Here is a 17,669-nt window from a genome sequence, read left to right on the forward strand (position 1 = left end):
GTCTGGGATTTCTAAGAAAAAGAATACATAACTTTATTATGCGTAAATTGAATAGCATTTGATTTCTGAGTTTAGTATATTTCTCGTAAATTTTTTACTTTTTGCTTTACTGAAAATGGTGGGAGGGGATTTCTTTGTGGTAAATGCTTTCTAGACAAAATTATGGTTAGGGGGTTGGGGGGTACTAATTTTTCTTCTGTGAAAAAGGGAATCATTTTTCAATACTAAATTTTTACTCCTTTTTATGGACATTTATGAAGAATGTGCACCCCCTCCATCTAAGAGAGCAAGGGAGGGTGAGGCAGCCCCATCAGTGCAAGCCCCTATGCAGTCTGGACAAAAGCCAAAAAGAGAATGGGCCATAAGAATAGAGAACCCTGCGGTCTCATCGGTGCAAGCCCGTGACATTGCTGGCTTGACTGCACAAGTCCGTACCGTCACTGGCCCTACTGCACAAGCCGCGCGCCCAATCTGCATAAGAACGTAACGCCGCCGGCCCGTCCGCCCTCCATCATGTGTTGCCTGGGACTTCAAGAGCTGCCCCACCTACACAAGGTCAGGAGGTTGCCCTCCAGCATGCTATACCAGGGCCTTCAGGGACTCAACTGTAGCCGAAATATAAAAATGTAAGCATTTTTTACCTGGTTATAGAAATATCTAAGCAAACCCATTTTTCATAACTATAAAAGTGTATGTCAGAGATATTAAAAATGTTATTTCCTCTATAATCCCCCACCCCATTGTTTTACATTTCTCTGTTCCCCCCTCCCCCAGAGATATCTAAATATAATGTATTTTTTTTTGCTTGTCCAAGAAACCACTCTTTTTTTAATCTTTCCTATTTTCTCTGCCCACTGTAGGCATCTTCGCTATCTCTTTAACCTCATAATAATATTTTTAGTTAATTTCTAGTTTACTGTTAGAGAGTCTTTTTATCTCAAAATGCTATTTTTTGCTAGAATATTATGGCTTTAAGGGGCCTTCCAACAATCGATTCATTTCATCACAGTAAAAGTGTGTCAGAGATATTAAAAGAAATTGTTCCCCTTCCCCCTTTTAAATCAGGTCAATTATCGTGTACATTCAGTCTGCTGAATTCTCATAGTGAAGCCAAAAAAGGCGCTATATTCCGATCATATTTCCTCGTAGCAAATTCTTTACGTTATACACTGATTTTATTTAAAAACATTTTCTATCGGAAAGAGTTAGGCTATCAAGTAAAGACCGCGGTTTTTTTTCAAAGCAGATAAAGAGTATTAATATGAATTATTTTTCGAGGAGTCGTTTGAACAAAATAAAAACATTCTATGTCATATTTTATATTGTATTAAGTTGGAACTTTCAGAATATATATAGAGTAGAGAACTAAATGCTACTGCTAAGCGCGTTTTTAAATAATAATCCAATTTTAAAATAGGGGTGATTTAGACACTGAAAATAAACTATTTTTCTTTTATAGGTTGTTCTGGTTCCTTATTCACAATCTCCCTCCTGATCGTCAGTTGGAGAAGGAGAAGACACGCCTGTGGAGTTTTGTGGCGATGAAATGTCACAGCAAGGTATCATTAACGATATTCCAAATAACATTGATGAGTTTTAGCTGATTTATTAATGTTGATTATAGCGCAGCTGAGCAGGGGGACTTACCTTCGCTAAGTCCAAACACATTGCAGCTTTTAGAGGATTTTGCAAATGAATTAACCGGCAACCCTCTCCCCACTGATAACATACTTCCACTTCAAACAACTGAAGTGGCTTCCCATAGCCCTATTATTGAGCAATGTGGGGGAGGGGGTGGTGATAATATGCAAAAGAGGAGGAGGAGGGGGGTAATATCCAATTTACTTCATTCCCTGAGTATCAACTCACAAATACAATTTGAAATACGATAGTTGTTTACACTGCAACTTTTGGAGACCCTTTTAATTCGCTTTTCGGTGGTAATTTTGTGTTTGACCCTGTAGAAATTGTTCATGAATATGTAGATAGAATTCGCGCACGGCTAGAAAATCAAATTCAGTTGTGGTGGGGGGGTAGGAAATCCGGGAAGGTTCCTATGGTTTTAACGGTAGGTTTTATTTAAATGAAGGAAAAAGTAAAGTGTATCGTAATTATATACACACCGAGATGTGAGTGGTCTATCCCTATTTAGAGAATTTTGAGGGTGTTTTTTCCGAGTGGATAGGCTACATTGTTAAACTTCTCGAGAATTATAACGAAACCGGGCGTGGGTTTGGTGGGTCTTTATGTTGAAAATTGAAGGGCTAATATCTGTAAATTTAAGAACAATTTTATTTTAAGAGGGGGGCAGGTTCTGAGGGGTCAATAGTTTTAAAATATAATCCAGATCTAGTAGGTTGTCAAGGTGTCCAGTGAATCTGTTTTGAAACAGGTCAAAAATGTTTCAAGTCCTCTTTCCTCAAATAAGCATTCCAGCCTCTAGCAGATGACACAACCAAGACGAGTTTAGATCACTGGACTGTACATAGGAAGGAGGGGTTCAATATCCCCATTGTAGATTTCACTTGTTTAGAGAGAAAATACCCAGTAACGCTCAGGTCTATTGATATTTTTGAGGTCTATTGATATTTTTAAAAGGGCCAAAGCCTATTTAAATATCGACGTTGCTCTGATTCAATATAAAGCTGCAAATGAAGACGAGGATCGCCCAAAGAAGGTGGAGGTCATCTTCCCAGTATTAGGCCCTTCGAATGAATTGGTGGAATAATGGGATTGGTTGTTATACACGCCACATAGAGAACCCAATGCAATTGGCAATTTTAACCCAATTACAGACATTAGTAGAGTTCTGGGGGGTGGTAGGGATCTAGGGGTACGTTTCTACTGTCTAACATGCCTGTCACAATTCCGTAGCGATATAAAGCTACGGGATCATATGAAGCAATATAGACGGCATGGCTACCAGTAAGTGGAAACGGTTTCAGGGGATAGGGCCATTTTACCCTTTAAAAATTTCCAAAACACCCTCCTCCGGAGCAATAAAATCTTGTTGGATTGTGAGGCGAAGCTAGTGAAAGTGAACGATCTTCGATTTCTAAACCGAATCAAAGAACATCAAGCTATTGCAGTCTCCTACGCCCAAACGCAAAGAGACAGTTCTAACACTGTGCAGTTGTTAGAAATAGTCGAAACGTTAGATGAGGGAGAGTGTATGGTCAAGGCACTGACTAAATTAATTTGCACAGCTAATGGCGCTGTTTGTCGTCTGAGAAATACGCATTATCCTATGGTGCTGTCTGCAGTGGATCGTCTCGGGATTAAAAATCAAAAAATATGTTGGGTTTGTAAGGGGGAGTTTTAAGAGGGGGATAAGGGGAAAGCGAAAAGAGGGGGGAAGGGGAAAGTCAGAGACCACAATCCCGTGTGACAAGACATAGCCTCTGGGGTCGTAAACGGAGTGGAGTTGTACATCAATCGTGTAACTTAAACATTAGTCTAAAGTTTTTTATCCCAGTTATGACCAGCACATCAAACTATGATTTAAAATTTATTTTATCGACACTAGCTCATGAGTAAAAGAAGGGAAGATGAGTAAATACTTCATGTGTAAATAATTCATTTATCTTTAACATCATTCCCAAATCGGCCGAGAAGTTGTTGCTTCTCAAGCTGAAATGGCAGGTAGTAAATAATGGGTATACGTGTTGGAATAAAATCAGGTTTTTAGATTCTTGTAGTTTTTTTCCCAAGGCATTGAGTCAATTGATTCAAGTGCAGAAAAGCGACAATTTTGATAGTTTTCCTTTTCTTAAACAGCACTTTCTAGACAGGGTAACGTATGACTTTCTGACCTCTGAAAATGTAAACACAGACGACTTATACTCTTCTGGTGCTTGCTTAAGTGAAGTAAAACTACCTCTATTTGAAGATTTCTATAATTCACTCACAAAAAGCAAATGCAGAACTAAGGGATATGAATTTTCAACGAAAGTGTGGGATAAGAGGAACTGTAAAAATAGGTGGGATTATTACAGACAGTACTTGAACATCGATCTTTTAAATCTGTTAGAAATAGTCTCCAATAACACACTCCAAATCTATTCAGAGTTTGGACTAGATCTAGGCTATTATTTTTCCACACCACATTTGGTGATAGACTTGATTTTAAAAATTAGCAGGGAGGAAATAGGCTTAATAACTGATGTGGATCAACAACTTTTTGTAGAAAGATCAATGAGGGGTGGGTATGTTTTTCATGGGGATCGCGTTTTTACCGATCCAAGCGGACAAAACAGCACCGGTGCAAAGTCAAATGCAGTGTTCTTGGACATGAACTCATTGTACCCCTCGGCAATGTCTCACTACTCATTGCCGTGTGGGAATTATAAATGGCTTTAGAATCCTTGTAAGTTCCCCGACATTAACACCGTCGAGGACAATGGGCCACAAGGATGGTTCTTTGAAATTGACGGGCATATTCCATTGGCGCTTCATGATTCAGTCAGAGATTTTGTTTTCCCCTGTATCAATCGACCAGTGACCAGGGACTCACTGAGCCCCTACAATCGATCATTTGTTGAGGATATGGGGATACACTGGACCCCCTATAAGCAAAAACTGATTGCATATCTGGACCCTAAAGAGAAAATCGTTGTTCATCATGTGCTTTTGCAGTGGATGGTGAACAATGGTTTCAAGATCATCAAAATACATAGGGTCCTGCAATTCAATCAGAAACCCTACTTAAAGAAGTTTATCGACACTTTTGTTGATAAACGCTCTTGGGCAAACTCCATAGTAGAGAGATGTTCAAACTCATTCTAAATTCAGCGTTTAGCAAAATGTGTGAAAGCGTACGGAACAGATCTCGTTGCGACGTCGTGACTGACCCTCTAGAGTGTGCACGAATTATTGCCGACCCCAAGTTTACATCGTTCACGAGCATAGAGGCTGGCATGGTTCTTCTACACAGGAAAAAAAGAAATATGGTACTGAACAAGAATGTAGCAGGAGGTAGTTCAGTACTTGAAATTTCCAAAAAGCTCATGTTGTCGTTTTTTTATAATGTGTGCAAGGTGCAATGGCCCAGGGAGGGGGAGGTTCAAGTTTACTATGGGGATACAGATTCTCTGCTGTTAAAGGTAAAAACCGGGAATTTATTGGGAGACTTAGAAAATGGGGAATACATCAGCTCGCGGATGGATTTCACCAACTGGCCGCCCCTACGGCCGCCCCTACATTCTACGGCCGCCCCTACATAATGATGTGGGCGAGTATCTGATTATAGCGCGGCTTGTGGTGATTAAGTTCGAAGTTAATGTATAAAGTACTGGTATATTAAACAATGGTCTACTAAGATACTGTCTACAAACATTTTTTTCTTTTTTTTGTTTATGTTATGAGCGTAATACTGTATACCCCTCTTATTGGGTGACTATGGTATTTTCTAGGTGACCAAATGGTTACAAAGTGTCACGCACTCATTAATGGCACAAATGTCCGCGAGGATTTAAAAATATTAAGCATCTCGGGAGTCCATATAGTTGTTGGAACTCCGGGTAGAGTTTTCGACATGCTTTCACGGCGTGCCCTGAGTAAGTAATCTTTTTGTTGCTCCTTTCAGTTAGTATTCCTTTTTTTATTTCTTGCTCTTTTGCTCTCATAAATATTTTTGAATATGAGAAATATTTAGGCCCGTTACACAAAGAGTTTTATGCTTTTTGGTATTCCTTAATGACTGCTTGTTTAACCTGGTTTCTGAGCTAAAATCACACCAGTTTTTATTGTTTTGTTTCTGCTGATTTATTATTCAAACTTTTTAACTTCCAAAAATTTCATCAGTTTAGTCGTATTTACATAAAAGAAAAAAAGTCTGCTATATGGATCCAGAAATTGCTACAGATGCATTAATAATGCCAGTGAGATATTATATATTCAAAGTAAGAAAAAAGAACTACCCCAGAAGTGAATAGCACAGTATGTGATTGGTCTCATAAAAAAGAGAAAGGGGAGACTAATATCCTATAAAAAAAGTGCGTTTTAATTTGTTTGGTTTATATCTGTAATGTCTTAATCCAAGACAATTACATTTTCTTATTTCTGAGTGTAAGTAGATCTGTCTTCATAAAACTTGATTGATTTTCAAACTTCTTAAGTATAATTTCATGTCAATAAAACAAGAAAAACATTAATTCCACTTGGCTGATTTTCGTGTGCGAAAAATTTAATTAAGTAGTGAGAAAGGAATGCTTTGACTCAATATTTTTTGAACTAGTTTTACTTTTGTGTCTTTGGGCTTATAATAACAGGTGTTAACGGCCCAAACCGACGCAAAGAAAATTCATCTTGGTCAAGGCCAGTGCTGCATTCAGGTTTTTTGTTTGAGTGGAGGGGGTGTACATAAAAGACTTACAAAACGTAAAACCAACTTATTTTTAGGCTGTCGATTTTGTCTTTTGTGAATGAGCTCTCTTTCCTTCTGTCACTTCTTCTTCTTCTTTCTTTTGTTTTTTTGTGTTCTTTGTTCTCTTCTCTTTTTCTTTCTATTTTTGTCAGTACTTTTTTTTGAATTGTTTGTGCTTAGTCGATTAATAGTTTAATATGTTCAAGTTTTGTTTCGTGATTTTCCTACTTTACAGGCCATAGAGCCTTTGTGGGATCTCTGATTGTGTTATTGAGTTGTTGTTGTTTTTTTGTTTTTTTTTGTCGAAAAAAAAATGTATCTGCATTTGTTACGATAGGACCCTGCAGGGGTAGAATATGCCAAAACACCCCCACAGAGAGAAAGACCACTCCCCCAGCAAGTGAACATTGTTTGCGTGTTAGCATAAATAGCCCCATACACCTTACATTTTTGCAATGCTTCCATGGGGAGCGAATATTGTTTACGCGTTAGCACAAAGTATCTGTTTCAGTTCTTTAAATGCTCTTTATTTCCAGACTTAGCACAGAGACAATCTAAAACCTGGTAGAGAGACATTTTCATCTTGGCACGAATTAAAACTTAGTTATGCTAGCTAGGCCCGCTTGCATACCCTTCTGTCGAAATACACTTCAGAATCAATTTATTTACTTATTATGTGTCTGTAAAATCAATGCATTAATGACTAGAAGCTTACCACTAGAATGTGAAACTGGAAGTTTTAATTTAAGCTAATAACTCACAAGAGGATGGGCAGAGTTTGCAGTTTAATTTTATGCTGAAAATTTATTTATAGTTAAAGCTATCAAAGGGGCTAATACACCTACATACACTTTCAAAGATATCTTTTTTTCAAAAATAGAGTTCTTTCTTTGACTTTTTCTTTTTTTTTATTTTGATTTTGCGAATTCCAACCTTTTGTCTAACTAAAATGTCACAATTTCGGAACTAGACTTCTCATAAATCAAATAACGTTCAATACTGATAGCACTTCATATTATCTCTTTGGCAACCAAATAGAAATTTCTGTATCTCTCATAAGTTTTGGGAAATTACACAAGAAATCCTTATTTTGAAACCGTATTTCCAATTTTATTTACTTGTTTTAAATTTGAACTTTCCATGTTTTTGTTTTGTAGACGTTTAACGACGTGAAAATCAAACAAGAAGACTTGCATATTCCTGTATACGAAAATGAACTGTACACCAAGAAATAATGTTTAAAGTAGTCCTCTACACGTTGATACAAAAAGTAGCTTACAATAATCACAAGACATCTGCAAACGTGATATGGGAGAATACACAATTATTACCCATCGGATGTAGTTGCATGTGTTGCTCCGCAACTCTGACCCATGGATCATAGTTGCTGTAACTTATAGTGGTTTTGGCATCCAATATTTAGTTACCATTGGCATTTGAGGAAAAAATAGTGTGATCGTATGTAGTGTCATATTTCCCATTGCATTGCATTGCTATTGAATTGAATTACTTTGCCATTGGATTGAATGGTGGGACATTGCCATTTGCCGTTGAATTGCTATACAGGATACTATCCAAGAAAGCAAAATAGTATTTAATCGAACTCAAAGAGATTTACCTTAATATGGTTTCCTGTGCTTTGCGAAAACGGTTTAATACAGTTAGGTGTCAAAATCGTCGTAGGTTCTGGGGTCAAAAGTAGTATTGTATTTTAATCAGGTATATCCGCTGGAAGGAGGGGGTACCTGAATTGAAAACCCATCCTAAATATATTTCTCAAATTTTTAAATTTGTCTTCAAAATACAGGTTAAGAAAAAACATTATTTAAGATCGTTAGACGAAGTCATACAATCTACACGATAACGTTTCGTTTAGTATTGCAGATACAGGGGGATGTACAAAATACCATGTAATACAATAGATTTTTTAATGATTCTTTGAAAACAATTTCACTTGTTGTTTTCCAGATACCAAGTATATCAAACTGGTTGTACTTGATAAAGCTGATGAGATGTTGTCTCGTGGTTTCAAGGATGAGATTTATGATGTTCTTAAGCATTTCAGCAAAAATATCCAGGTTATGCTGCTGTCTACTATTATGCCAAATGATGTTGTAGAAGATGATGAAGATGAACTTTTTGGGCTTCATGGAATTTTTCAAGTTCATGAAAATGAACTTCATGTAAACGATGAAGATGGTGTTTTTGAAGTTACTAAACGTATTATGAGAGACCCTATTCGTATTTTGGTCAAAAAAGAAGATTTGAAATTGGAGGTTAAGTCTTGATTTTGTAGATTGAACTACAGAATAAGGTAAGCTAAAAATTATCTAATATTTTGATATTTAATTTGGCTATAGCAAAGTCCAGAAACACATTGTATTTTTAATTTGAAAGTTGAGAGAGGGCTCCCAAGAAATATGTCCAAAGGTTCTCTAAAAGAAATTAAAAAATTGTTGCATTGGAACAAAAGATAATAGAATTATCTACATTTAATATAAAAGAAATTGAAGAGTAAAAAGAGATTAAGAACTGACCTGGGAAGGTAAGACTTATTTTTTTTTCGTAAAATTGTAACTGACGTAAGACCCAAAATCAGACAACGCTGAGAAAATGGTAAGCTGAAAAGAACTTGACGAGTGATTTAAAATGGATATAATAGGATCTCAAAGTCATAAAATCTAATTGGGTTAAGTGGTGCTTAAATGAATGAACTATCAAAAAAAAAAAATTAAATTCGAATAATACTGCCTCATGAAGCACGATGCTTTGTAGAATATTTAATATTTGTACTACTGAGGTCTTAACGACCAATCCTTCCAATTGTGTCAAATATACTATATTGCCAATGAAACCCTAGGCCACCGTTTTTTTTTTTTTTTTTTTTTTTTTTTTTTTTTTTTTTTTTCAAACACAAGAATTTCAACCTGCAAAATTCATTTATGTCCCATAAACTAACGGTTTCTTCCAAAACCTCAAACTGTTTTTGTCCAAAATAATTTTGTAGATATTATTTTTTATAACTTATACATAATAATACTGTCAAATTTGTCTCCAAATCTATCATAAATATTAAATATACATCATAAATATAAATACTCTATAATATTAACCTTAGAATTGTAATGAGCAATCTCAGAAACCTTCTAATACGATTTTTGGTGGAAATAAAGCACCACCTGTCCTCAGTGTGTCTTGAGTTATGATGTCTACATTTCTTACCAAAGATCTTACCAAACTTAGAAATCCGAAAAAAAAACTTCGGTAGAAATCAAACCTCACTACTGAAAAATAAATGTAATTTAGTTTTATCTTGGATTCTATATAGCAGCTGTAGCCCTTAAAAAGTAAATTCGGTGGAAATCTATTTTAACTATTAAGGACCATTCCTTAAATAGTTCTTGAATGAGCCCTGGAACCACATTTTGGGCAATTGCCTAAAAACCTTCCCTTCACACTCAAATCATATAGATGAAAAAATTTTGAATGACTAAAATCAGTAAGTTGTAATAATTCTATTATTTTTAAAGTGCTATGTGCTTTACATTTCGATGTATATATTGTAATTAATATCAAGTTGTGATCTGCTAGCTCAAAAACCCTTAAATACGATTTAAACGATTAGTTATTAATACGATTTTGGATCGAACGGTAAGGTGAAATTTACGCTCAGCGTAAAAATTTTTTGAACAGCCCTACTTTGATCAGAATTATTTCATAGTGATTAACTTATAGTTATGTTGCATTCCCTAAATTATGCTAAATATTCCTCCGTCAAAAAGTTACAAAACGTCTATATATGAGAATTTACCGTTGGGGGAATTAAAGGAGATGCACTCAAGCTTTTAATCATACAAACATAAAACGGAAATACATTTCCTTCTATGCTAGCTTTGGGTGGCTTGGCTTTGGTGTTTGTTTCGTTGGGGGTTTTTTCAACTTGGACTGCGCTTATCATATTGCCCTGAAAGACATATTTTCCTTTGCCTTTCTACAGTTCTGATTAAAATGTCGATTCTGAAATATCGATTCGAGTCAATGTAGGGCTTTGTGATACAGAAGAAGTTAGATCCGATAGTTAACCCTCCAATCGGTTTTCAGCCCTTAAAAGGTTGCTAGAACTCTTCAGTTTGCGAAATGACTGTCGATTCTATACGAAACCACAAATTAAAAACCATTTCTTCGTTTTCTACTAAGAGGAGCGCCCTCTTCTAATGATTCATTATTAATTGCAGGAATTAAACATTTTTACGTTAGGTATCCTATAGAATATCGCAGCAGATTATCGCAGCAGATTGGCAGCAGGTTCCAGACTCTCCTTGATTTGTACAAAACTGTGTCTGTACGTGAACGTTGCGACACATTATATATTACCCAGGCTATAATTTTTTGCAATTCTTCTAATATGGTTCAAGGTGTGAAGAGTACCTTACATGATCTTCTGTCACGATATCCTTTCCAAGTTAACAGAAATGCTATTTTGTCAATGGTAAGTTTTTTTGTATATTTAATCAAATTTCATATCACTTAAGGATAGTAACTTATGAATTTTAAGTAGAGAATATTAAATAATAGGGTGAAAATGAGGTATGGGTTTTGGGACTTGCATTGGATTCGCAAGTTTTTTTGCTTGTTTAACAAGTACCTAAAGGGTATTTATTGATTTTATTGATTATGTCAATACATCGGCAAACCCCACTAGGTCTTTCTTCAGCTTTGTTGAAAATTTTGGCTCTCTTACGGTAAAAAGATTTATTTTTTCACGTTTATAACAAATATTAAGAACAACCTAGCAAAGCTTAGGTATAAATTGATATAGTGAATGAATTTTTTTTTATCCATTTATTGATGTATATACTGTCACTGAAAGCTGTTAAGCTACTTGGAAAATCAAGAAAAAGAGTAAACGAGTTATGATATCAATAATAAATTTTTCAAAGTGTGTGTTTGTGGGTTTTATTTTTGTTGAAAAAAATAAATCAACAGGAACTTAACTTTTTTAGTCAAAAAATTTTTTTCTGCATATAATACAATAATTCTTGGTTTCTATTCTTTTTTTCTTTCTTTTTTCTATTCGTCAACAACGGGAAATTGAAGTTATCAAGTATTTTGCAGTAGGTTGCATCAAGACATGGCTAATTGTAGAAAGAGAAAAGCCAAGACGGATAGTCCAAATAATTGAGAGGCAAACGTTTAAATGGCTGTGGCAGGGGTAAATGGTGGGAGTAAGCATGACTCTCTTGTTGGACACATACTTGTTAGTTAGTTTTTGGAAATGCATGCCTGCCTAGAGTCTCAGGCATGTTGACCAAGAATTGAAAATTGAAATAAGACCGTTAGATTGCCAGTAATGAGAGACAAACAAGGCACGCCCGCCTATGGTCTTAAGAAGGTTGACCAAGAATTTAGAATTGACATAGGACCATTAATTTGCTTGAAATAACAGGCAAACAATCATTTAAAGTCATCTTTATCTTACATTAAATCCTTATACTTGTTTTTCTTCTCCTTTTTCTAGGTGTTAAATTTCTCTTTTTTTTTTTTTTTTTTTTTTTTTTTTTTTTTTTTTTTTTTTTTTTTTTTGCTATATTATCAGCTAAAAAACGTTATAGGGATTGTTCCAGACAGATTTTGGTAACGAACTAAAAGTAAGGAGCGACGCGGTTCAATAGCAACTGAAACTATAACACGGAATTTTGAAATCAATAGACATATCAAAAGAAGCGGCTTATTATGCTGATTCCAAATATATAAGATTCGTTAAATTTGGTTTTACTCATCAAAGGCTACGATCCTGAGAAAATTTGCCTGATTTACGAAAAAGCGGGGAAACACTCTAAAAGTCAAGGAACCCTAATGAGAAACACACCGTCAGATTTAGTGTGTCAGATGTAGAGGTTCCAAGCTCCCATCTTCAAAATATGAAACCAAAAGAAACTTCAGGGTTGCGCTTTTTTTTTTTTTTTGTTAGGGGTGATTGTATCGGAACTAATGGTCCTAGAATATCTGGAGAGGGCTCATTCTAAAAAGAAATTAAAATATCTAGTGCCCTTGCTAAGTAACCAAAGAGATTGGGAGAAATAATTACGTATAAGAGGGGGGTTGCCCCCTTATCAATACATCGTTCTGCGCAAAAGTTTGACTTTTTTTCCAATTCTTTAAGAACGACTCCTGAAACACAAGGGTTGTTCAATTAGAACAATAAGAAGCATTTTAAAAAGTACGAAAAAAGTTTAGCATCAGGAACGTGGTATCGAGAAGGGGGCAACTCCCCCCATATGCGTAATAATTTCTGTTTGTTTTAAGTTTTTATGTTGGTTGCATAAAGTTTTGAGGGGTTCATTGGATTAGAAATCAGAAGTTCTAGTACCCTTTTCAAGAGTCAAAGTGATCAGAGGGCTGCCACCCCCCCCCCCCCCCCCCCGTCGTATTTTCCCTAAATGCATATGATAAAATTTTGGGAAAGCCATTTGTCCAAAAATAGTCCAAAGATCACGTAACAAGGCCTTTGGGGTTTTTACACCCTCCCAGAGTCTGGGGGAAAGGCTTGTAAGTTATACCCCAGGGGCAAATATAAGGTTTTTATGGAAGAGGTGGTCGTTTCAACTTTAGAGGAGGCTCTTTTGATTATAAATGTATAGTTCTAGTTCCCTTGTAAGAGTCAAACGTGATGTAGGGCAACTAGCCCCCCCCCCTAGACATCCTCCTCTTCCCGAAACGCATTCACTTGAAATTGTGAGATAGCCGTTTTGTTTCCGGAAATCCTAAAATCATATAACAATGTCTTCAGGGTGGACACAAACCCCCAGAGCCCAGGGGCAAGTGCTTTAAGTTATGCCCCGTGGCATGTAATGTTTTTGTGGAACGGATGGTCGTATAAACTTTGGATCGGATGGAGCTCATTGATTGGAAGTCAGAAGTTTTAGTGCCCTTTTTAAGACCCAAAGTTAATGGAGGAATATCAGCCCCTCCTTCCAAGCCGATCAATCCCCAAAACACATTAGATCAACGTTTAAGAGAGCCATTTTGTTCAGCATTGTCGAAAGGTCCACTAATTATGATTTTAGGGATGCCAACCTTCCACAGTCCTTAGGGTGGGGCTGTAAGTTAGGCAATTCGTTCATTGTGTACATATAGTTTATGCAATTGAGAAAGGTACGCATGCTTAAACTTTACTCTCCATGAAGACGAATGGCATGAACTAACTCAAAACACTTTATGTGTATACAACTTGTCAAAAGGGCGTAACTCAGGAATAACTGAGTAGGCTATATTAATTTGGAAAATTATGGAAACCATAAGGGAGATGATCAAAAATACAATATTTGCATGCTACCAATACTACTACAACTACCACCATTTCTACGACACTACTCGATTTACAATATTAAAGGGAAATTTTAAATAAATCAAAAGACGCTATGTGCTTGCACATTGTCAAAAAAGTGTATCTCAAGAATTAGTTTTGGTATTAAGTTAGAACTTTCAGAGAATGCTTAAAGGGGAAGATAATCTCACCAAATTTCAATATGTGCACACTACTGTTAATACTACTATTACTGCTACATTTACTACTATTACTACTATTACTACTACTTCTATTGCAACTACTTGTAAGGCTAAGAGCATTGAGATGAACATTTCAAGAAGTATATGAACATACAGGTTGTCAAAAGGACACATCAGCAATGTCATAGCAATTTCTAAGTGTATTAAGTTGAAACTTCCAGGACTTGATGAGAGGAATGTTCTACTGACCAAAAGGATATATGTTAATAATACTGCTGCTACTAGAACTATCGCTATTACTATGATTACTATTATTACTTATATCAATACTACTACTGTGACTACTATTTTAACTATGCCTATGGGTATGAAGGTGAAATTTTCAAGGAATTTTGAGGGGGATAGTGAACTGAATCACAACACACCATCTGTATGCAGGTTGTCAAAAATACATTAGAGCAATATCTTACGAACAGTTTTGTGGGTGAAGTTGATACTAACAGGGCTTGTTGTGAGAGATGTTGAACTAAACAAAAGAAAATATTTGCATCGTAATGCTGCTGCTTCTACTCATACTACTACTACTGTTACTATTATTACTGCTTCTATTACTACTACTGCTATTCAAACTAAGGGCATTAAGGCGAAAAATGTGGGATATATAGAAACTATATGGAACTAAATCGAAACACACTATTCCCACACAGGTTGGCAAGCGAACTTATCAGAAATGCTTCAGGAACAGTTGATAATATTAAGCTGAAACTTTTAGCATATGTTGAGGGGGGTGTTGAAGAAACCAAAGGTGCCATGCGCATAGTGCTACTAATGCTGCTACAGCTGTTGCTACTACACAAGCTAAGGGTATTGAGGTGAAGCTTTTAAGGAATATTTATGGTAGATGTTGAACTAAATCAAAACAAACTTTGACTTCTCAAACGAAATGAAACTCAAAACGAACAGAAATAATAATAAATAGCAGAGTCAAACTCAAAACAGGCTCGTGTTACTTTTTTCTCCTTTTGAGTTTGACTCGGGTATCTATTGTAATTTCTGTTCGTTTTGAGTTTCATTTGTTTATTGATAGGGATTTGTGATAGTTTTACACTTGGGAGATTATTTTACTTTTTTCTGCTCATTTTTGGCCTAATGGAGCTCTTTACTTTACTTTGAAAAACTTGCTTTGTGGGAAAAGTTTTTCAAGTTAATTAATTTAAAAGAGCCAACTACATATGATCTCCTATTTGAATAAGAATGACAGGCAGCACAGGTGCAATAGGGCTGCCTAAGTAAAGAGTGAAGTGCGCTCTATGTATTATTTGTTTTTCACCAAGGAACTTCGCATGAAAGGACTTGCCATAGCAACTTACGAAGGGGCTAATTCGATTGAAAATTTTAAAGTTCTTGTGGCCTTTTTAAGAGTCTAAATTGATTGGTCAAATAGGCCCCCTTCCGCACCTGTTTTTCCCAAAGACATCTGATCAAAATATTGATATTGACATTTTGCTCACCATAGTTGAAATATCCAATGACCATCCCTCTGGGGATGAAAACCCCTAACAGCCCTTGGGAAAAGAGCTGTAAGTTTTGCGATTCGCCTGTTGTTTACATATAATATTGGTTATCGGAATAGGTGAGCGTTTATGACCTTTGGTATCCAAAAAGGCCAAGGGTATTCAGGGAATGTTGAGAGGAGTGTTACATTAAAACAAAATACACTATGTGCATGCAGGTACTGAGACAAGGGTGAATCTCAGTAATGGCATACGGTTTTAAGTTGGAACTTTCAGGTTAAGAAGAGGGAGATGATCAGTTGACCAATAGGCAATGTGTGTAAGCTACTACCACTAATACTGCGACAACTACAACAACAAATACTACTTCTAGTATGACTGCTACCAGGGCTATGAGTATTAAATTGAGAAATTTCGGGGAATCTTTTGAGGGAAGCTTTACTAAATCAAAACACACTATCTGCATAAAGTTTGTCCAAAAGACGTATTAACAATATCCTAGGAACGGTTTAGAGTATCAAGTTGAATCTTTTAGGGCATAATGAGGAGTATATACAACGGACCAATAGGCAATACGTACATACTGCTATTACTACAACTGATACTACCACTATGGTCAAGAATATGAAAGTAAAAATTTCGGGGAATGTTGAGGGGGTGAGGGGGAGTTGAGCTAAGAACACACCGGTGTATACAGGTTGTCTAAAGCGCGTATCAGCAATATCTTAGGAAGGGCTTGGAATATTAAGTTGAAACTCACAGGACTTGTTCTGGGGGATGTTGATCTAACCAAGTAATATGCTGCTACTGCTATTACTACTGCTGCCATTATTGCTCCTACTACTACTAGTACCACTGTTAAAGCTATTTTTATCAAGGGGAAAATTTCAGGGAAAGTTGAGAGGATTTTGAACTAAATCAAAGCATACTGTGTGCTTGCAGGTTGTCAAAAGTACGTATAAAAATGTCCAAGAAACTACTTAGTGTATTAAGTTGGAATTTTCAGGGTATGTCGAGGAGGATATTAAAAAAGCAAAAGGCGCTATGTGAATTCTTTCTTCTTTTGCTACTACTACTACTACTACTGAGGCTAAGGATATAAAGGTGAAGCTTTCAGTAAATGTTTAAGGGGATGTTGAACAAAATCAAAACAATCTATGTGCATTTAGGTTGTCAAAAAAAATGTATCAGCAATATCTCAGGAACGGCTTAGAGTATTAAGTCGAATCTCTCAGAGTATGTTTAGGGGGATGTTGCACTATTTGTGTACTGCTGCTACTACTTCTTTTGTTATTTTTTGCTACTACTACTACTATTGAGGCTAAGGCTCTCAAGGTTAAAGTTTCAGGAGAAGTTTAGGGGGAATTTGAACTAAATCAAAACTTAATATGTGCATGCGGGTTCTCAATATAAGGCGTATCAGCAATATTCAAGGAACAGCTTAGGGTATTAAGTTAAATTTTTTCGGCATGATAGAGAAAATGTTGGACTAACTAAATGACACTACATTGCATACTACTGCTACTATAATTACAATTGATACTGCAATACTGCTAATAATGTGACTACTGCTACTGAAGCTAAGGGTATTAAGGTGAAACTTTTAGGGAATGTTGAGAAAGATGCTGAGCCAACCAAGAGGTGCTATGTTTACACTATTACTACCTCTTCTACTATTCAGAGATTTTTTTTTTAGGATGATGTTGGACTAACTCAAAACACTCCATGTGCATTCAGGCTATGAAAGGGATGTATTAACAATATCTCGATGACGGCTTAGAGTATTAAGTTGGAACTTTACAGGCATGTTTAGGGGGATGTTTAACTAATCAAAAGGCACTATCTGTCTTTTGAGCAGAAATTACTGCTTCTACCTCTTCTGTTCTTTTCTACTACTATTACTACTCCTAAGGGTACTAAAATCAAACTTTGGGGGAATGTTTAAGGCGAAGTTGAACTAAATCAAATCTCACTATGCGTAGGTAGGTTGTCAATAGGACGTATCAGCAATATCCAAGGAAAAGCTTAGCGTATTAAGTTGAAGTTTTCAGGGCATTTTAGGGGGGATGTGGAAGTATCCAAAAGGCACTATGTAGATGCTACCGCTACTACATCTGGAACTGCTACTACAACTAAAAATAAGATTACTACTGAAACTAAGGGTATTAAGTTGAAACTTTCAGTGCATGATTGAAGTTGATACTGAACCAAACAAAAGGATCTGAACTAACCAAAACGAGGATGCTGAACCAACCAAAAAGTGCTTTATACATATTACTACT

The 17,669-nt window shown here is 36.1% G+C and overlaps 1 protein-coding gene and 1 pseudogene across 1 annotated transcript; both read left to right on the top strand.

Annotated features, from left to right (window-relative positions):
* LOC148941566 (eukaryotic initiation factor 4A-I-like) lies at nucleotides 1-10,847 on the top strand. Its single transcript, XM_089104106.1, has 5 exons — nucleotides 1-626; nucleotides 1,460-1,559; nucleotides 5,412-5,555; nucleotides 8,333-8,678; nucleotides 10,600-10,847. The coding sequence occupies exons 2-4, from the start codon at nucleotides 1,547-1,549 to the stop codon at nucleotides 8,650-8,652; spliced, it is 477 nt and encodes a 158-aa protein (XP_088960232.1). The 5' UTR covers nucleotides 1-626; nucleotides 1,460-1,546; the 3' UTR covers nucleotides 8,653-8,678; nucleotides 10,600-10,847.
* The window catches only part of LOC148941567 (beta-1,3-galactosyltransferase 1-like), a 24,703-nt pseudogene continuing 17,803 nt past the window's right edge, over nucleotides 10,770-17,669 (top strand).

This window comes from Artemia sp. Qi Xiang Cuo, chromosome 18, assembly GCF_049724085.1.
Source record: "Artemia sp. Qi Xiang Cuo chromosome 18, ASM4972408v1, whole genome shotgun sequence".
In the NCBI taxonomy this organism is placed as follows: Eukaryota; Metazoa; Arthropoda; class Branchiopoda; order Anostraca; family Artemiidae; genus Artemia; species Artemia sp. Qi Xiang Cuo.

Excerpts from the sequence above, each read along its gene's own strand:
- LOC148941566 (XM_089104106.1), top strand. Across the intron at positions 5,556-8,332 it reads GCTTTCACGGCGTGCCCTGA|ATACCAAGTATATCAAACTG; the intron begins GTAAGTAATCTT and ends GTTGTTTTCCAG.